Below are 22304 nucleotides of genomic sequence, written 5' to 3'. Positions count from 1 at the left end.
CCCCCTTTCATCCACAATCAAATGGGGAAGCCGAGCACATGGTGCGCACATTTAAGACACAGATGAAAAAGTATGTGCATGAATTTCCTGCAGAGGAGGCGTTGACGTTTTTCCTGAAGGCATGCCGGACCACACCCATCGGAGAACGCAGCCCCGCAGAGCTCCTCCACGGGCGCCAACCTAGGACTCTGCCGCACTTCTTTCGGCCCGGTCCTCGCCAGTCTTCGCAAAACGGAGTACCCGGCTTTCCACCGGGTATGTCGGTCTGGGCACGTGGGTTTGGTCGCAATCCAAGTTGGATACCGGCGGTGGTCCTGCGCTGAAATGGCCGCCGGCTCTATACCTTGCAGATGGGGGACCGGGACGTACGTTGTCACCAAAATCAGCTACGTCCACGTTTGGGCACCCACCCTCCGACCCCTTGGGCACCGGCTTCCCCATTGCCGGCACCTGTGTTGGTTTCTCAGGGGACGCTACCACCCCTCCCCCCTGTGATTCCGCCACACTGCGATGGCTCTCAGCCTTGGCAGCCTCCAGTAGCTCCAGGACCGGCATCGCCATCGTTAGTGATGCCCCAGCGAGAGCCGGCCCCCCTCGCAGGGCCGGTTTCTCAGGAGGCTGGTTCACCTGTGGTCATCCCTTCCCCATCGTCCCTGCCACGGGGTCTTGCCCCTCCCGGGGTGGACCAGGATCCAGAGTTTGACGGCCTGTTTCCCATTCTGTCCCGGGTACCGGTGGTGGGACAACGGGGGCCTCTTCGTGTGGGTCACTTCCAGCCATATTCGAAGGTTCCGGCTCGAGGGTTGGCAGATCCCCCCGACTCCAGCCTTCCGATGGACGTGGAGGTCATCACTCCTGCACGACGCTCCACCTTCCGACTCAGTGGATCACAGTGGCTTCACCCACCGAAGGAGGCGGAGTGCAGTAGCCACCAGAAAGACCGCGGGAGGCGCACATCGGTACGGTGCGTCACGGATGGTAGTTGCCGCAAATAGAGTCCCGTCCACCAGAGGGCACGCGAGAATTTGGCAGCGACCTCTGCCAGCGGAACAACAACAACAACAACAACTCAGGCAACACGGGCCGTGCCCAGTCAGTTCACATCGGGCATAGCTATGAGACAGTTCCCTGTCTACTCTGAAGTGGGACAGAAAACGTGAACCGTATTACTACAAAATGATAGAACAATATAACCGATTTAAATATTGAGATTTATATCACTTTGTTCTCTATGTATATATTTTTGAGTGTGTAGTTCTGCAAACTGGTGCAATCCAGACATCACATGACAGAGAGATTTCCAGATTATTAGAGGAAATAATTAAAAGTAACATACCATTACCTCCATTCTGACTTTTCATTTCGTTATGGCACTGAATATAAAAGTGTTTTGACAACACTTTAGTTCAGTGATCCTAATCATACAAAGGTCACATGGAAATGAAATAAACAGAACTGGCAATACTTTGCGGACGATGCAGATAATGTCACACAACATGCTTAGAATTACTATTAAAAACAAAAGAGGTGTGATTACACAATGTACTGAGTAATCAAACGTCACCATCCTTAGATATAGGAACACACTCCTCCAGTGATGCATATCCGGCAAACTTTTGAAATATATATTTTTTGAACAAGGAATATCTTACAAGACGAAATTCTGACTAAATTTCGTTTCTCCTAAAAAAAAAAAAATTGTCTTAGGTCTCGCTTTCAAAAACTCAGATGGTAGAATTATCAACAGTTGAGAATAAGTATATTTTTTTCATCACTGTGACGAGGACATTAAAACAATGATTTGTGCGTGTATGGAGTGAGATAATGAACATCTAATTCTGGGTGGCAAAAAGAACAAACTTTGTGTCTATCACTGGATAGCACATTAAGTCACAAAAATATTACTAAATTGTGTGCACATCGCCAGAAGTCTCCAAAAACTTCCATTCAAAGCATAGCCTTTAAGTAGTGCTTAAAGGGATATTACTGATCCCTGATGGTATAACAGGAGTAAGATTCATTAGGATTAGGGAGGTAGGGCAGAGAGAGTGTTACTGTGAACAATTCAGCTATAGGGTTGTTCTCTTCAGGATTCACAGCAAACCAACACAGACATCAATAGTCCAGTATACACGCTGGCACTGCAAGCTGACGATGAAGAGAGAGAGAAAGTATATGAGGATACTGAAATGGCAATACAGTATGTAAAGGGAGAGATGAAAATCTAATAGTCATGGGGGACTAGAATGCAACTGTAGGGGAAAAAGTAAAAGAAGAGGTTACAGGAGAATATGGGCTTGGGACAAGGAATGAGAGAGGAGATAGATTAATTGAGTTCTGTAATAAATTTGAGCTAGTAATAGCAAATACTCTGTTCAAGAATCTGAAGAAGAGGAGATATACTTAGAGATGGCCGGTTGATATGGGAAGATTTCAGTTAGATTACATCACAGTCAGACACAGATTTCGAAATCATATATTAGATTGTAAGGCGTGCCCAGGAGCAGATATAGACTCAGATCACAATATAGTTGTGATGAAGAGTAGGCTGAAGTTTAAGAGATTAGTTAGGAAGAATCAATATGCACAGAAGTGGGATATGAAAGCACTAAGGAATGACGAGATATGCTCGAAGTTCTCTAAGGCTGTACATACAGCAATAAGGAATAGCTCAGTAGGCAGTACAGTTGAAGAGGAATGGACATCCCTAAAAAGGGCATTCACAGAATTTGGAAAGAAACACATGGGGACAAAGAAGGGAACTGCGAAGAAACTATAGATAACAGAAGAAATACTTCAGTTGATTGATGAAAGAAGGAAATACAAAAACACAGAAATGCAAGTCACTGAGAAATGAAATAAATGGGGAGTGCAGGAAAGCTAAGATGAAAAGGCTGCATGGAAAATGTGAAGAAATCGAACAAGAAATGGTTGTTGGAAGGACTGACTCAGCATATAGGAAAGTCAAAACAACCTTCGGTGAAATTAAAAGCAAGGGTGGTAGGGGTATTTGACTGTTAAATGCAGAGGAGATAATGGATAGGTGGAAAGAGTACACTGAAGGCCTCTGTGGGGGGAAAGATTTGTCAGATGTGACAGAAGAAGAAACAGGTTGCTTTTAGAGGAGAAAGGGGATCCAGTATTAGAATCAAAAGTTAAGAGAGCTTTGGAGGACTTAAGAACAAATAAGACAGGAGGGATAGATAACATTCCATCAGAATTGCTAAAGTCATTAGGGGAAGTGGCAACAAAACAACTATTCACATTGGTGTGTAGAATGTATGAGTGTGGCGACATTCCATCTGACTTTCGGAAAAATATCATCAACACAATTCTGAAGACTGCAAGAACTTATAAGTGCGAGAGTTATCACACAATCAGATTAACAGCTCATGCATCCAAGTTGCTGACAAGAATAATATACACGTGAATGGAAAAGAAAATTGAGGGTGTGTTAGATGACTAACAGTTTGGATTTAGGAAAGGTAAAGCCACCAGAGGGGCATTTCTAATGTTACAGATGATAATGGAAGCAAAATTAAAGAAAAATCAAGACATGTTCATAGGATTTGTTGACCTGGAAAAAGTATTTGTAAAAGGGTGCAAAATGTTTGAAATTCTGAGAAAAATAGGGGTAAGCTATAGGGAGAGATGGGTAATATACAATATTTGTAAGAGCCGGGAGGGAATAATAAGAGTGGCCAACCAAGAATGAAGTGCTCGGATTAAAAAGAGTATAAGACAAGGATGTAGTCTTTCACCCCTATGGTTCAATCTGTACACTGAAGAGGCAATGATGGAAATAAAAGAAAGGTTCAGAGTGGAATTAAAATTCAAGGTCACGGGATATCCATGATATGATTTGCTGATGACACTGCTATCCTTAGTGAAACTGAAGAAGAATTACATGATCCGCTGAACAGAATGAACAGTCTAATGAGTACAGAATATGGACTGATAGAAAATCAAAGAAAGACAAAAGTATTGAGCAGTATCAGAAATGAGAACAGCAAGAAACTTAATATCAGGATTGATTGTCATGAAGCATGTAAAGTTAAGGAATTCTGCTACCTAGGCAGCAAAATAACCTGTGACAGATGGAGCAAGGAGGACTCAAAATCAGACTAGCACTGCCAGAAATGTATTCCTGGCCAAGAGAAGTCTACTAGTATCAAACATAGGTCTTAATTTGAGGAAGAAATTCCTGAGAATGTATGTTGGAGCACAGCACTGTATGGTAGTAAAATGTGCACTGTGGGAAAACTGGAACAGAATAGAATCGAAGCATCTGAGATGTGGTGCTACAGATGAATGTTGAAAATTAGGTGGACTGATAGGGTAAGGAATGAAGAGGTTCTGCACCGAATCGGAGAGGAAAAGAATATGTGGAAAACACGACAAGGAAAAGCAACAGGATGATAGGACATCTGTTACAACATAAGGGAATGACTTCTATGGTACTAGAGGGAGCTGTAGAGGGCAAAAACGGTAGAGGAAGACAGACATTGGAATACATGCAGCAAATAGTTGAGGATGTAGGTTGCAGGTGCTACTCTGAGATGGAGAGGTTGGCACAAGAGAGGAATTTGTGGCAGGCCGCATCAAAAGTCAGAAGACTGATTGGGGGAAAAACAAAATTCCTCTTCAAGATGCTCTCAATCGTAACCTTGAAAGAATTGCCATTCATAGACATTAAAGTATGTTTCTTTTGCTTTTGAGTCACCAGTCTTTTGGCTGGTCGGATGCAGCCCATTACCTTTTGAACACAGAGCAGCACTTGCAACCAATCCTCAATTACCTATTGGATGTATTTCAACCTCTGTCTACCTCTACAGTTTTTACCATCTATAGCTCTCTCTAGTACTATGGAAATTATTCCCAGATATTGTAACAGATGTCCTATCATCCTGTTCGTTCTTCTAGTCAGTGTTTTGCATATATTCTCTTCCTCAGCAAATCTGTAAGGAACCCCCTCATTCCTTACTTTGTCAGCCCACCCACTTTTCAACATTTTTCTGTAGCATCACATCTCAGATGCTTTGATTCGCTTCTGTTCTGGTTTTCCCATGGTCCATGCCCCAGTACTATACAATGCTGTGCTGCAAATGTATATTGTCAGAAATTTCTTCCTCAAATTACAACATATGTCTCATACTAGCAGACGTTTCTAGGCCAGGAATTCCCTTGTTTCCAGTGCTAGTCTGCTTTTTATGCTATCTTTTCTCTGTCCGTCATGGATTATTTTGCTGCCTAGGTAGCAGAATTCTTTAATTTCAGCTATTTCATGGTCACCAATTGTGATGTTAAGTTTTTTTCACTACTTCATTGCTGCCACATCTAATTAATTTCATCTTTCTTCAATTTACTCTCAATCCATATTCTGTATTCATTAGACTGTTCATTCCATTCAACAGATCCTCACTTTCACTGAGAGTAGCAATGTTGTCAGCAAACTGTACCACTGATATACCTTGAGTTTTAATCCCACTCTTGAACCTGTCTTTTATTTCAGTCATCACTTCTTCGATGTATAGATTGAACATTAGCAGTGAAATACTACATCCTCATCCTACACCCTTTTTAATCCATGCACTTCGTTCTTGGTCTTCCATTCTTCTTGTTTCCTCTTGGTTCTTGTACACATTGTATATTACCTGTCTTTCCCAACAGGTTACCCCTATTTTTCTCAGACTTTAAAACATCCTGCACCATTTTACATTGTCAAACACATATTCTACGTTGACAAATGTTTTGAGTGTGTCTTGATTTTTCTTCAGCTTGCTTCCATAATCAGCTGCAATGTCAGAACTGCCTCTCTGGTGCCTTTATCTTTCCTAAAGCTAAACTGTTGGTCATTTAAAAGATCCTCAATTTTCTTTTCCATTCTTCTGTATACTATTCTAGTCAGCAACTTGGATGCTATTAAGCAAATTGTGTGATAATTCTTGCATTTGCCAGTTCTTGTAATCTTTCGAATTGTGTGGATGACATCCTTCCTGAAAGTCTGGCGCTACATCGCCAGTCTCATACATTCTACACACCAATGTGAATAGTTGTTTTATTGCAATTGATTGCACTGTTAACGAGTTGTAAATGATTGCACTGCAATATGCTCTGCTGTGTAGTTCTCTAATGCAAATGTTTAAACAGCTTATCAATGTCAATGTTTGGTAGAGAATTTTTAGAAAACAATTCACATCTTTTGAGTACATCCTATCCCTATTCCGAAAGTCTCACCAAGGTCTTAACAGACATGCACCACTGCAAGCCAGAATCACAAACATATCAGAGCCTCTCTAGTGAGGAACAAGACATTAACTGCCTGCATTTCCTTTCTTCAAACAGAAATATCGACTGCTGACCGCGGTGGCCACGTGGTTCTAGGCGCTGCAGTCCGGAACCACGCGACTGCTATGGTCGCAGGCTCGAATCCTGCCTCGGGCATGGATGTGTGTGATGTCCTTAGGTTAGTTAGGTTTAAGTAGTTCTAAGTTCTAGGGGACTGATGACCTCAGATGTTAAGTCCCATAGTGCTCAGAGCCAGCCAAATATCGACTGGTACACCACACAATTTACTTCAGCTGACCTGTACTACAAGCACAACAATGACAACGCTGTGATTGACATTTTCGATATGATTTAGAGCAAAGTTGACAATTGTGAAGCCACCTCTGATTTTCATAAACAGCAACTACAGGAAATCTAAAAACTCATGCTTACATTTTTGATAATGTACCTGTCTGGCACTATTCATGGTTTTCTTTACAAATTTCAAGTTAAGCCACACAATACTTTTGTTAGACGACACTACACCATTCCTTTTGTTTATCATCAGAAAGTTAAAGAATAAATTAATTACATGGTTCAGCAAGGTATTGGTGAGGCAGCAGTCCACTTCCTACTGTGAAGAAGAAATATGGTTTACTGAGGCTTGTTCTTGATTCGAGACAAATTAACAACATAATTATTCTGGAAACCGATAGACCTCAAATCTTGGAAGAGATTCTTCAGAAATTTCCTGGTTTCACAGTTTTCACCTCTCTTGTTTTAAAATCTTGTGCATTACATCATCTACTAGTCCCAACAGTCCACACACATCCATTAACCAGTTGCAAAGGAGAATCTCATTTATTACACAATATCACTGCCGATTGGAACCACATCCTCTGCCAAGACTTTGAGTATATGTAATGGTACTCTAGAATGAAGAATTTTCCCTCCAAAATCATTTAGACGTTTCACAAAGTAGTATTCTGCTATTCAACCTATCCACTGTCCTCATCTGTCCTTACCTATAACCCTACTGCCACATGTGTCATGACTGAGTAAAAGACCCATCTAACACATTGTGTTCCAAATTGATCAAGAATATGGCACGAACACTTGTGCAAGAACCCACATCATGCATCAATTTCATTGTGACTATTGCACAAGTCTGTCATGTAGATGTGACTACTAATACGCTATCAACTTATATAACTGGCTAAGGTCAAACTGCACCCAAAGGGAAAGTTGACCATCAACTGGCAGAAAATGACTCTGAGCAACAACGGTCAATTTCAATGGCTACTTCACAACTAGGATCATTTGGGTCCTTGTCCCATCCCAACATAAACTTTGCTGAAAGGAAGGAACATAAGCAACAAAAGGTTATTAGAGACAGGGCCCAAGATGAAATTAGGGAAGGAAATTGGCTGAGACCTTTTCAACATAGCCATCCTGCTATTTGTTTCAACTGATTAAGAGAAAGCAAGAAAATCCTAAAACTGGATGGATGGATAGATGGATGAAGGATGATCTGTCTACAGTTAAATGCCTCTACTTCACGACACAGTTATCATTATGCATTCTACTGCTTATCTGCATTTCTCATCTCTCTGTTCATCTTTTTCATGGGAAGACCATCTTCTTCATACTGTCTGTTAACTGCGAAAGAATAACGGATAGTCCTTGTGCTGGGTAAAATGATCCCATCTTCAAACAATACTTGTGCCACAAAAATAACAAAATGTAGTCCCACTCACCAGCAACAGTCGCTGTCTCACTCCTGCTACGGCTGCCTCTAGTTGACGTATTCCTGGGCTACCAGGAATGCGAGCATCTAACACAATTGTATGAGGCAGCAATTCTAGCTGCAGTCGGAACCTTGTGCGAAGCTGCGTAATTAAACGTCTTGCAGCTGAATCTGCATATCGCCCACCCATGTCTGCATGTGTGCCAACAAGAAGTACTAGGGGAAGTCGTCCAGCTACACCCCCTTCACCTGTACAGAGTATAACTGAAATAAATATGCTGGAAGAAGAGTACTGTAGTAGTATCATAAGTACAATGTTTAAATATGCAATATTCAAGCCAGACTGGTTCACTGATAAAAATTTAACAGATTTGTTATTTCACACACACACACACACACACACAGCTGAATGCATCATCATGAAAAATGTTCACCAGCTTATCTATATACATAAAAATTAATTGCTGCATGTATGAAAGATCATCACCTGAGAACAGTGTCAGTGAATTGGTTGATTTTTTTAAAAGTATTCATTATTGTCAGGAGAAGGTCCATATGGAAAAAAAATTTGGAGAATCTAACAGAAAAGTCAGAAATGAACATCAATTGCTACTTGTATGAAATATCATAAATTAAGACTGACTTGGCAGATTTGGTTGATTTTGTCTTTGTTGTGTTCATAATTGTCAGGGCACGGTTTGTATGAAAAAAATTTTTTGAAAAATGCACTGGAAAAGTTAGAAATTTAAATCAGCTGTGAAAGATCAACATTTGAGAATGGCTCTACTGATTTGATCAGTTATTTCTTTTGTGTTCAGTTTGACAATTCTGCTCACATGTTCTCATAAGGAAAAATCAGTTTAACATTAATATACATAATATATAAATGCTATGTACTATAAAAATTAAATATGTTGTTACTGAAAATCTCAAAAAGTTCTCAATTGAGTTACTTCTAATTTTTACACAACACTCTAATGAACTTTCTGATGGACACAGAATATATATTTTTGTAATATATTACATATATAAATATATATGAAACATATAAAGGAAAAACACTGTTGCCAAAAATCTCTGGTAGATCTTGATAGATTTACTTCACATTTTTATGTGATACTCTAATGAACATTCAGATGAAAATGGACATAAAGAGGGTGAGAGGGAGATGCACACGGAGATGGGAGGAGCAGGAGATGTGTGAAGCTACTGAATATTCAGATGAAACATAGAGTGGAGGAGGAGACAGAGTGAGGGGGGAGGAGGAGATATACAGAGAGAGAGAGAGAGAGAGAGAGAGAGAGAGGAGAGGGGGGGGGGATGAGAAGATGGGCACAGAGAAGGGGGATGAGAAGATGGGCAGAGTGGGGTAGGGATAAGGATCATAGGATGTATATGCAATTTCCATACATATTTAGCAATTGTATTTCCGGATTCACTATTTTACAAATAAAATTATTTAAGCTCAGAAATATACTATTACATAACAACAATGAAATCCCTTGAACAAATATTTAGTAGAGAGTAAACTATATACTATGGAATACAGTAATACGTTGACAATATTATGAAAAGGATAGTTGCTACTCACCATATAATGGAGATGCTGAGTCCCAGATAGGCACAACAAGAGACTGGCAGCAAGCAAGCCTTGTGTGTGTGTGTGTGTGTGTGTGTGTGTGTGTGTGTGTGTGTTGGGGGGGGGGGGGGGGGGGGTGGTCACGTGTGGCCAAAAGCTTACTTGCTGACAGTCTTTTTGTTGTTCCTATCTGCGACTCAACATCTCCACTATATGGTGAGTAGCAACAATACTTTTCATAATATTGTCATTATTTCATCCTGGTTTTTCCATGTTTGGCATCCTATACATTGGTCAAAACACAATGTTTTGTGAAGACAGCATATGCAGAAATGAGTTTTTACTCATCAAATCAGATTACTGATGCTTTTACAGCTATTATTGCCAGTCTGCTTTAACCCCAAGCCACATTTCACTAGTACTTATTCCTGATGCAGGTAGTCACCAAGTGATTATATAAGCCATTTCTCTTCAGTGGCCAGTACGTCTGGCAAAAACACAGGTTGAAAAGTAAACACATGTTACTGAATTGCAGGTATTATTGGTATTATATGGATGAAAATTATCTTGTTGGTATTTATTTTTGAAACACTGCTGAACAGAGGTTATGATTTCAAATTTTACAACCTTCTGAGAGGATTCTTTCTGTTGAGAGTAACCTAAGTTTGTAGCAGTTGTGATTAGCAATGACAACCCATGGCAACCAGTAGAATAACATTTCCTTATTTTCATTTATAACACTAAATGTGTGTGCTGCAACATAAAGTTGTAAGATAGGTTCTTCATATCTCCTTAGAGACAAGAATACAAACAATAAACTTCTTGTAAAAATAGTAAACAGCCAATCAGTTGCAAACTGGAAGCTTTATTAAAACCCCTTTACCATGGTTTCAACACTTATAAAAACATCTTCCTCAGGAGGAAATATAGACAATGTAAACAAGTTAACAGTGCAAATACTTTAAGAGGTAAATAAACACACAGGTACAATCACATTTTGTAAACCAATATAAATCATATCTTGTTAACAAATATAAAAATGAAACCTTAAATTTAAAACAAAAACTTATTCAGACTTACTAAATTACATTCTGTGGCAGAGGTGTGTTAAAATACAGCCAAAGGGCGTCAGCCAAATACAAAATTTCTTTAGCACGATGAGATTTCTTTCACTGTTACGCACCCTCCTTGTATATACTATTAATGCCCACTCTTGTCAGAGGCTTTCCTTAGCACAAGCGTTGGGTATGTGATGTTAGTGCACTAGTTGAACACTGGAGTGGAAATACAAAATGCCAACAACCATGTTGTGCATGTTTTAATTTATTGTGGAGGTAATGTTTTATATTTGACTGATACCTTTCAACTATATTTTAATGTACCTCTGCCAGAACATGTAATCTTATAAGTCTGAATAAGTTTTTGTTTTTGTATTCGTTAATGAGACATGACTGAACCACACGCAAATATCTTAACAGATTTTCACTGTTAACTTGCTTAGGTTGTCTATATTTCCCACTGCAGAAGACTTTTTATAAACGTTGAAACCGTGGTAAACGGGTTTTAATAAACATTCCAATTTGCAACTGATGGGCTGTTTACAATTTCTACAAGAAGATTTCATTCTACAGTTGTTGCTCCAGCTGTGTACAAAATTTTCCAATAAATAATTCAAGTTTTAGCAATGAATCACAATGTCAAAATATTTTCAAGATAGGATAAAAATAAAATGTGTCTATACATTGGGTGTATGCTACAGTTCTACTCTTGAGAATAACATTGGGTGAATTATATGCATGATGGTGCAGATACATCACGAGTCACTGTCACTCTACATTATTAAAAACTGAAAATTGCTGAGGACAAAGGTACGCCATTTCTTCAGCGCATCTTGGCCCTATATTTATACCAGACAATCTCATACTATACTACTACTATAATAAGACAAAGGAAGCATTCTTAAGGAGAAGAAGGTAGAGAAGGCATGGAATGATGGATGCCCTGGGAATGAACCGATGGTAATTGACAATTTTACCCAAGAAAGCCTGCAATTTGTGCAATGAAAAGGGACACAGCAGGTTGTAACAGCCTTGTCCAGACTCGCCAGAGGTTGGTCACACTGCTGCTGTGATGGTGTGGTCCAGTTACTCAAGAGAGGGTTGGAAAAATTTAGACTTCTGTAGGCTGCAACACAAACCCAGGATCTAAAATTTTTTGGAAAGGGACTAGATATTGTGCAGGTGGTTATTCGTCCTATGTCCGGTAATGACAATGTTGTCCAGGTAGTTGAAACATCACAGAACAGTGGACGTGACCAGCTTCACATAGAACTGAAAAATTGCAGAGGCACTTATTACGCCTAACGTTAACTACTGGTATTGATATAGGCCAAGAGGCATATTAAAAACCACGATATGCTTGGACTCCTCACCCAAGGGTAACTTGTGATATGTTTCAAAATGATCAAGTTTGGAGAAGAATTTACCCCCACTAAGTGTGTAAACATCTCTTCCAGGCATGGCAATGGGTATGTGTTGACCACGGACTGTGAATTTACAGTGACATTAAAATCATCTCAAAGTCACAGTTTATCAGGGAGTTTAATCACTACAAAAAGAAGTGCGCCCCATTCACTAGATGAAATGGGAACCATACCCTCAAGAGATGCAAGCTGGTCCAACTCTGCCCTGACTGGGGAGCTGAGGTCTATCACAACCTGCCAAACATGAAAAAATCTAGGATGAGCTGACTGCTTCAATGTTATGTGGGCTTTAAAGTCTGTGCTGGTCACTACGATTTCCACAAATAAATCCTGGAATTTGGAACACAGAGATTCCAATGATTGATAGGGGATGACAGCAGGTAGCAATTGCATGGAGCCTGTTACTGAAAAGTCAAAGGTCTGAAAGGCATCAAACCTGAAAAGGTTTGCTGAACTAGAATTGCGAACAACAATAAAAGTAATAGGCTGAGTTGCTGATCTGTAGGTGACCAAGCAAAGGGATTTGCTGCTTACCATATACTCGTAGGTGTAGCAGAGGAGAGCCGAGATCTTAATATGTTTGGGCATTAAGAGGAAAACTGTCACACCGTTGTCCACCTGGAGGTGCAGCTGTTGAGAGAGAACCAAATCATCAACAAAACACTTGTTGGACATCTGATTGGGTACTGAACTGGATGATGACACTTCCGTATATCCATATCCATGTACTCTCATACAGTGTTTTGTGCTGTTGACTGGCAGACTACAGCAATGTGGCCTTTTTTCTGACACTTATGACAGACAGCCCAGTGCTGGGGACAATTTGCTCTATCGTGTTGGGAGTAACAAGACTCACATGACAGCAAGAGGGAGCAACATCCACCATGCATCACCTGAAGGGCTCAACTGGATCAACAGATTGGACTTAGAAATCTAAAAACTTGTGTAATGGGTACATAATTAAGCATAATACTTGGGACATTTGATTCTGTACCTCTATTTTGCTTGTCATTTCTTACATTGTATACTCTTAAAATTATGTATTTGATACAATCTCTGTATCATCTTAGAATAAATAAATAAAACCGCTGCTACGTCGTCCTCCCCAGTTGAAGTGAACATAGCCAGGCCATCTTGCACCAGCACAATGTCGCACCATGCTTCCAGCTGCTGAGCAGCAGTATGTGAGACCTCATATAACTGGGCAATGGACAACACTTCACCAAGGGAAGGGTTTTCTAATTGGAGGAGCCATTGCCAGACTTCCTTATCCGGGGCGAAGCAGATTATAACATCGCAAACCAAGTCATCCACACATGTCTCTTTTTAACTTGGAAATGACAAAATGGCACTTGTAACTAAGGCTGTGAACAGTTACGGCCCAGGCGCAATAAGACTGATGGGTCTGTTTCTTGCACAGGTAGAATCCAACCCTAGCAGCCACAACGTGTGTGTGACAGTGATAAAAGGAAAACAACACTGAGCATACATTGTCAAAAGACAACAAAGGAGGTTACTGTGATGGGGTCAATATTTGCAACACCTGATACAAGGTGGGAGAAATCCATGACAAAAACAGTGCACAGCATACCTCTGCATCTGTCATATGGAAGGCAAGGGAACATTGCCATAAGCGGTGTTCATATGCATCCCAATTTTCCACTGCCTTGTCAAACGATAAATGGAGGAGGAAACATAGCTGGAGACAAGATGGAGACAGCAATGCCATCACAGCCTGTTGTACGATTATAAGAAGTTCCGCCTGCTGTTGCACCAACGTTTGAAGCAGAGCTTCCATGTCACAACAAGAGAAATGTCACAACACAGTGCGAAAATCAAACACACCATGTAAGACATGAAAAATGACCATACTCATCACCAATATGTCCTGTCTACAAGAACACACAGGTAATAACGAACACAACACTTTATTACTTCACAAATATAGGCACAGAAAAAAGACCTGCTACGGAGTGGCTGCCCTGGTAGTCCTAATCATCCCGTGGCTGAAGTAAACATCTGACTGAGAGTGAGGCTGGCCAGCTCCAACTCTATAAGCTGTTGGCCAGCCAGTAGAGTGCACTACAGAGAGGATGCATGTGCATCCAAGATTGTGGGGCCTCTGTCGGTGCTCGTGTCTTGTGACTTCTGTGGCATGCTGTACAGCTGTGAGCTCGGGTCGCAGGTTTGGAATCTTATGTGGGTCACTACACCAATTCAGTATTATCCTTAACTAACACTAACAAATCTATAAATGTGTACACTTAAACAAAGCCCTACTACCATTCCAACAACCAGTTAGAGAAAAAACATGACAAGGATCTCCTGAGCTACTCAATATATCATCAGTTCTAATATAATATAATAAAAACAGGATCATATCACGAAGTATGAAATAATTAGCAACTCTCAGTTTAAAAGTCTAGATTTCAGTCTTTTTATGTATTTCTGATGCAGTCTGAAATGCATTTAAAAAATGAAGAGCATGGAAACGTGTCAAAATTGAAGGCTCATCGAGAATCCATTGTAGTTTATCTGACTTTGTTGTGTTATAAGGAAAATGCAAGAAACTACAATGATCACTTGCTAGAACTCCACTTTCTTTTTCCTGGAGCTACAAAAACCACACACACTGTTATCAATTACCATATTTCTATCTCTCTCCCCCTTACCCTTTCTTAGACATTCTAAAAGGCCAGTTCTAATAAAAAGGGATAGGTTTGGGAAAGTTTAAAACTAATGGCAGGTCACCCACACCCCAGGTTGAGAGGACTCGACCTGTTGTGAGAACGAGAGTACTTCATTACACACACAGCTGAAACCATCTTGTTGTGAGAACGAGGGTACTTCATTACACACACAGCTGGAACCATCTGAGTCTTTGTCTTTGGTCTGAACGAAATGCCCCTAGTTTTTAATCTTCCCCCATACATCCCTCATTCTTTGCTAAGGAAGGAATTAACTGTATCAAAAGCTAGGACAGCTGGATGTTCCTTTTGGAAAAAAAAAGAAATGAATAAAACATTAAGAAAATGTCTAAAAACTTGAAATTAAAGAGTAAATCTAAAATGCTCTGTTGCTTGGAGAACTGTTGATGGGATATACAAGATTAAGAAATACTGACCAAACATCTTACCAAGTGGTTCAAGTGGTGGTACTGTGCGTGCCTGGAGAAAGGTAAGCCAGAAGAGACACTGCTCAAGCTGAGCGCTTGGTGGGTCAGCCAGACTATAAACTACAACATGAAGACAAGCTGTTGAGCCTAGAAAATGATGGTATATCAGAAAATAGGTCTCTTGTCCAGAAAGTTCCCATAACGTCAAATCTCCACCACAACCAGAGACAGAGACCTTAAACAGAAATAAAACATAAAATACAACATACTTTTATATTTACTCAAATCTTACTCTACACATAAGATTAGACACAAAAATTTACAAAATGTGAACATGTAATGTCATATTGTCAAATGAATCGAGTTGAACGGGTCAAATGATAATTATCACCTTACTATTCAAATTTAATAAGGAGTAAAAAGAGAAGTTACCAAGAATAAAAAGAAACCCAATTAATAACTACATGAAAGACACACACACACACACAAAGGATAGTTTCAGTGCAACCACACCCACAAAATGAAAGAATAACATAATTACAAGAAAAAAACACACTGGACAAGTGCAAGTAGAAGGTCGCAGTTCATACTAATTGAGGGGGGGAAGGCATCGAGTAAAATAGAAGGAATTTCTGGTGATCCCTGGGGTACTGTTACAGGCCCTTTGCTGTTCCTTATCTATATAAACAATTTGGGAGTCAATCCGAGCAGCCATCTTAGGTTGTTTACAGATGACGCTGTCGTTTATCGACTAATAAAGTCATCAGAAGATCAAAACAAACTGCGAAACAATTTAGAAAATATATCTGAATGGTGCAAAAATTGGCTGTTGACACTTAATAACGAAAAGTGTGAGGTCATCCACATGAGTGCTAAAAGAAATTCGTTAAACTTCGATTACACAATAAATCAGTCTAATTTAAAAGCCATAAATTCAACTAAATACCTTGGTATTACAATCATGAACAACTTAAATTGGAAGGAACACATAGAAAACGTTGTGGGGAAGGCTAACCAAAGACTGCATTTTATTGGCAGGACACTTAGAAAATGTAACAGATCTACTAAGGAGACTGCCTACACTATGCTTGTCCGTCCTCTTTTAGAATACTGCTGCGCAGTGTGGGATCCTTACCATATAGGACTGATGGAGTACATCAAAAAAGTTCAAAGAAGGGCAGCACATTTTGTATTATCGCGAAATATGGGAGAAAGTGTCACAGAAATGACACAGGATTTGGGCTGGACATCATTAAAGAAAGGCATTTCTCGTTGCGATGGAATCTTCTCACGAAATTCCAATCACCAACTTTCTCCTCCGAATGCGAAAATATTTTGTTGACACTAACCTACATAGGGAGAAACGATCACCATGATAAAATAAGGGAAATCAGAGCTTGTACGGAAACATAGGTGTTTGTTCTTTCCATGCACTATACGAGATTGGAATAAAAGAGAATTGTGAAGGTGGTTCAATGAACCCTCTGCCAAGCACTTAAATGTGATTTGCAGAGTATCCATGTAGATGTAGATGTAGATGTAGACTCCTGTAACTTATGTGCATATATAACAATAAACATTTTGTGTGGCTCAAGGACCTAGTGTAAGTCTTTAAATTGGATGCCACTTCAGTGACTTATGTATTCGTAATTTCTGGTGACTACTCACATAGGTCAAAGGTGAATGCTAGGCTTGCGACTTCTTCGTTTCCAGGCATGCACTTTACCACTTGATTGCCAGGCCTGACATGATTATAAGCAGCTTATCTATATGTTTTGATAAGTGAATTTGTGACTATCAAAATATGTGTCATGAATGGGCATATCTTTTGACTGCATCCACTTTGAAGCTTAAATTTATTACACCACCAAGGAGCCTAGACATTAGCATTTGACATAAATTTCAACTTGATGCATCTCCCCATTGCTGACAAAAAGGGGACAGTCAGACAGTCGGGCAGACAAACAAAGTAATCCTATAAAGGCTACCTTTTTACTCACTGGGGTTTGAATCCCTAAAAATGAGAATATAAACCAAGTAAAGAATTACTTATTTAGAAAAGATCACAGGCATCACAGATATCTATATAATTCACTCAAAAATTTTCTCATCTCACTCGTAAAACAAACTTCTCAACAAAGAAAGGAGTCCTATTTAAATTTTAGTATACCGAAACACACTGATGTCAAGTAATACACACCAATTCATCTTCTTATTGATGAGGGAAGCAATATTCCAGTGGACATTATTTTTCTGAGTGAGTGAAACAAGATTATCATGTTGGTTTAAAAGGTCAAACAACTTGCAACTTAGTGTGTTCAGTTGTAACCAACAGCTCATTGCCAAAGATATTATTTTTGAGATCAATAAGACAACAGCCAGCACAGACACCAAACAGTGAATTGTAGTGTACAATTACTGACCTCACTGATAAGTAATTTCCTTTAATTCCAATGTCTCCTGGTACTATTTGTGTTACAGACTAGTCTTCTTCCTTTGCAGACGAGGGTATCATCAATGTAGATGTACCGGATTATCAAAAAGTCAATATAAATTTGAAAACTGAATAAATCACGGAATAATATAGATAGAGAGGTACAAATTGACACACATGTTTGGAATGACATGGGGTTTTATTAGAACCAAAAAAATACAAAAGTTCAAAAAATGTCTGACAGTTGGCACTTCATCTGATCAGAATAGCAATAATTAGCATAACAAAGTAAGACAAAGCAAAGATGATGTTCTTTACAGGAAATGCTCAATATGTCGACCATCATTCCTCAACAATAGCTGTAGTCAAGGAATAATGTTGTGAACAGCACTGTAAAGCATGTCCGAAGTTATGGTGAGGCATTGGTGTCGGATGTTGTCTTTCAGCATCCCTAGAGATGTCGGTCGATCATGATACACTTGCAACTTCAGGTAAGCCCAAAGCCAATAATCGCACGGACTGAGGTCTGGGAACCTGGGAGGCCAAGCATGACAAAAGTGCGTCTGAGCACACAATCATCACCAAACAACGCCCGCAAGAGATCTTTCACACATCTAGCAATATGGGGTGTATCGCCATCCTGCATAAACATCGGACGATCCAGCAGGTGTTTATCAGCCAGGCTGGGGATGATACGATTCTGTAACATATAGGCGTACCTCTCACCCATCACGGTAGCAGTTACAAAACCAGAATCACGCATTTCCTCGAAGAAAAAAGGCCCGATAACATTAGATGTGGTAAATCCAACCCATACCATGACTTTCTCATCGTGCAATGGAGTTTCCACGACAGTTCTAGGATTTTCGGTAACCCAAATTCTGCAGTTGTGGGCGTTGACAGACCTTCGGAGTGTGAAATGAGCTTTGTCGGTCCACAACACGTTACTCAACCAATCGTCATCTTCCACCATCTTTTGAAACGCCCACACCACAAATGCCCTCCGCTTCACTAAATCGCCAGGTAACAGTTCATGATGCTGATGGATATTGTACGTTTAGCATCGGAGGGTACGCCTCAGTGCCAACCAAACAGTAGTGTATGGAATGCCGGTTCGACATGCGACTGCACGAGTGCTGACTTCCCCGTGGATAGACGAACCCGCTACAGTCTCCATTTCTTACTGAACTGTCTCAGCAGCATTATGCCTTGTGCTCGGTCGGCCACTATGGGGACTATTGTCTAAACACCCCGTGGCTTCGAACTTTGAAATCATTCTCGCCACAGCTGCATTTGTCAACGGACCTTTACCTATTCGAATCCCCTTCCTATGGCGATAGGATCGTAACACTGAACTAGCACATTCCCCCTTCTGATAATACAGCTTCACTAAAAGCGCCTTTTCAGGTAACATCAACCTGCTGCGACTGCTGGCGCATCTGATTCTCTCTCTCATTGCAGCTCCTTTTATTTGTTCTAATAAAACCCCATGTCATTCCAAGCATGTGTGTCAATTTTTACCTCTCTATCTACATTATTCCATGGTTTATTAAGTTTTCAAATTTATACTGACTTTTTGATCACCCGGTACTTTCATCTGACAGGTATTTAGGACTAAACAACAATTTATCAAAATACTGTGCACTATTATAACCATTCAGAATGAGATTCATCTCAATAAACAACATGCGTGAGAAGGGTGCCTGGAAAGTTGATACTTCAGGGGTCTTATTAATAAAATTTAATTGATTTCTTCATGTAGTTTGTGTTATTGTAAAGTGTAAAATTTAGAGAGTAGGAGAAATAAGGTGGTAAGGTACCAATACATGTTGAAACTTCATGATTTTGGCTGTGGCAACTGCAGATTTAAGATAGGTTACAATCCTAATGAGAGATACTATTTGTTTTCACCAAATATGACTTTCTTTGTCAACTCCGTGCAGGATGCAACCCTTATCAAGGCACAATATGATCTTGTGAACATTCTCATTCCATTATGGTCAATAAATAATGTCCAAAATGTCAATATTCATGTTTTCACAACTCATTGACTGATTAATTAGATTTCAGGCATGCAGCCAAAGAAACTCCATTTCTTCCACTGATATTTCTTCAACTTGAGCTTCAGCTGAAGCAACAGCACATGTAAGAGTAATTTAAACCTAAGGTCCATACCACGGTAAATGATGCCAGAGGTACTGATGACCCAGATACATCTGCTGCACATCAACGAAGTTAATACAGAATTCCTGTAACTGGGCAAGGCATGGAATCCAGAATTAGATGTTAGATATTGATCATAATTTTTAGTGGTACTCTAAAATCATCTTGGTGACCTTGTGATGTGTTGAGAACTTGGGACTCTTTTGTGAAGGAAGTAATTGCAATTTACAAGGTGAAGGATTTAACTAACCATGATAGTGGTTTGAGCCTGGACAAATCATGGAATTCTACTCTTGCTTGGATTGGCTGATTATGATAACTATCTTCAGCTTCATCACACGCAAACACTTAGGCAGAGTACTAAATAGCTCTTAACTTGAGATTTTTCTAATGTGATACCTGAAAGATTTTCATTGGATATTCATCCTACACTATATCATGAATTTTGCTGGTCATATAACAGTTACAATCTTCTCTGAAGGCCAAAGCCATTATGAACCACCCACAGTTGTATCATCATAATTATAGATTAGTGAACTGTTTGTAGATTACATCACTCAAGAGAAGGGTCTCTGTAACATCTTTATGGACTTTCTTCAGTTTTCTAGATTACTGTAGTATTTAAATCAACACTCAAAATGAATCTCTCTTCATTACACCAAAGTAATACACACACCTGCTTTCAAATATTTAAAAACCAGATTAAACAAAATTCATCCAAATATATGCAAAGACAATGTCCAGCATTGGGGATAATCACATGAAATATGTTATCTTTAATACTCATACTGAAGCCAGTGACTTAGCCATCTCCTTTTGTTGTCAGACATCTGAACCATCAGCATCATGATCTTTCAGACAACATTCTCCACACACTTCCTCAGTCAGATAAGGGCAGTCCTATGAATTTTTGTTACCATTTCAGATATGGAGCTAAAAGCACTGAGGAGATTAGAAAGAGAGTAAGCCCAGGCTAGATGGTGAAATGCCATATCATAGTGAATGCTCATCAACCCATTCTAAGTTTTGAAAATTGTTTTTTGGCCACAAAGACAACAGTAACTTCAAAAACAAGCACTGTCAACTTTTTTTTTCATTCAGTATACAGAAAACCATTAAGATATTAGTGGAAAATGGGTTGTATGAGAGTTAAGATTATTCTAGTCTTTCTGTACTTCATCAACATACACATTCTGCAAGCTACTGTATAGTGTCACACATTACTTCTGAATACGCAAGGTATTAGATGGAAGCAGCAGAATTGCTGCACAACATGATTTCATGAGAACCATGCCAGAGTTCTTACAATGATTCCCTGAACAGCTCTGTTATTATTTATTGTGACTATACAAATTTGTTAAGACCCTACCAGAGTATCCCAAAATTCCTTTCACATTTAGTGACAGATTTACTTCATAAAGACCCAACATTCTGGAGCAGAGCTCTTGGACAGTTTTCACTAGCATATTGTATGCTTCCTCCACAACAGATGCACTAAACTTTCCTATAATCCTCCCAACATTTAAACACAACAGTTACTCAGTTCAAACAATGGAAAGTCCAAGTTAGAATACCAACAATATTGTGAAAAGGATCATTGATGATATTTTCATGATCTGGTCTCAGGGCCAACACACCCTAACTACACTGCTTCACAACCTCAACACCTCCTATCCCATCCAGCCGGCCGCGGTGGTCTCGCGGTTCTAGGCGCGCAGTCCGGAACCGCGCGACTGCTACGGTCGCAGGTTCGAATCCTGCCTCGGGCATGGATGTGTGTGATGTCTTTAGGTTAGTTAGGTTTAAGTTGTTCTAAGTTCTAGGGGACTGATGACCACAGCTGTTAAGTCCCATAGTGCTCAGAGCCATTTGAACCATTTTTATCCCATCCACTTCACCTTGTCCTCCTCAACCACAGTGTCACTTTCTTGGGATGTTGACCTCCTCCTCTCTGATGGCTTCATCCACACCACTGTACAAGCATTTTGACAGTTGCTGTCCCTTCCACACCAAAAAACCCTTCCCATACAGCATGGCCAGCTGGGGATGGTATGTCTACAATGACAAGGACTTCCTTGCCCAGTATGTTGAAGGTCTCTCAAAGGCCTTCACAGACAGGCATTATCTCCTCCCATGCGATTTCCACATGCACCCCACAATCCTCCCACCACCTTAAAGAACTAGCTACAAAGAAGTGTCCCCTTCATCACCCAATAGCTCCCCAGACTGGAACAAGTGATGTACATCCTTTGTCAGGGCTTTGGTTACCTATCATCATGCTCTGAAATATGGGACATCATGCCCAAGATCTTTCCCAAACCACCTAAAGTGGGGTTCCAACCTCCACAACATCCTTGTCCACCCCTATGCCACCTCCAATTCCAGCCCCTTGCCACAAGGCTCCTAACACAGTGGAGCATCGAGGGGCAAGACATGCTCAATCCATCCACCCAGCACTTCCTATTCCAATTCTGTCAGGGCTTATCCTATGCCATCAGAGGCCAGATCACTTGTGAC

The 22304-nt window shown here is 40.1% G+C and overlaps 1 protein-coding gene across 1 annotated transcript in view; it reads right to left on the bottom strand.

Moving 5' to 3' along the window:
• LOC126251853 (death-associated protein kinase dapk-1-like) overlaps positions 1-22304 on the bottom strand; it is a 305116-nt gene that overhangs the window by 75570 nt on the left and 207242 nt on the right. Inside the window, exons 16-17 of the mRNA XM_049952529.1 lie at positions 15212-15425; positions 8025-8263 (exon numbers count right to left, since the gene is read on the bottom strand). Coding sequence (XP_049808486.1) covers positions 8025-8263; positions 15212-15425 — 453 coding nt within the window. The remainder of the gene's footprint in view (positions 1-8024; positions 8264-15211; positions 15426-22304) is intronic.

Source organism: Schistocerca nitens, chromosome 4 (genome assembly GCF_023898315.1).
Source record: "Schistocerca nitens isolate TAMUIC-IGC-003100 chromosome 4, iqSchNite1.1, whole genome shotgun sequence".
NCBI lineage: Eukaryota > Metazoa > Arthropoda > Insecta > Orthoptera > Acrididae > Schistocerca > Schistocerca nitens.
This window is presented reverse-complemented; position numbering and strand designations above follow the sequence as displayed.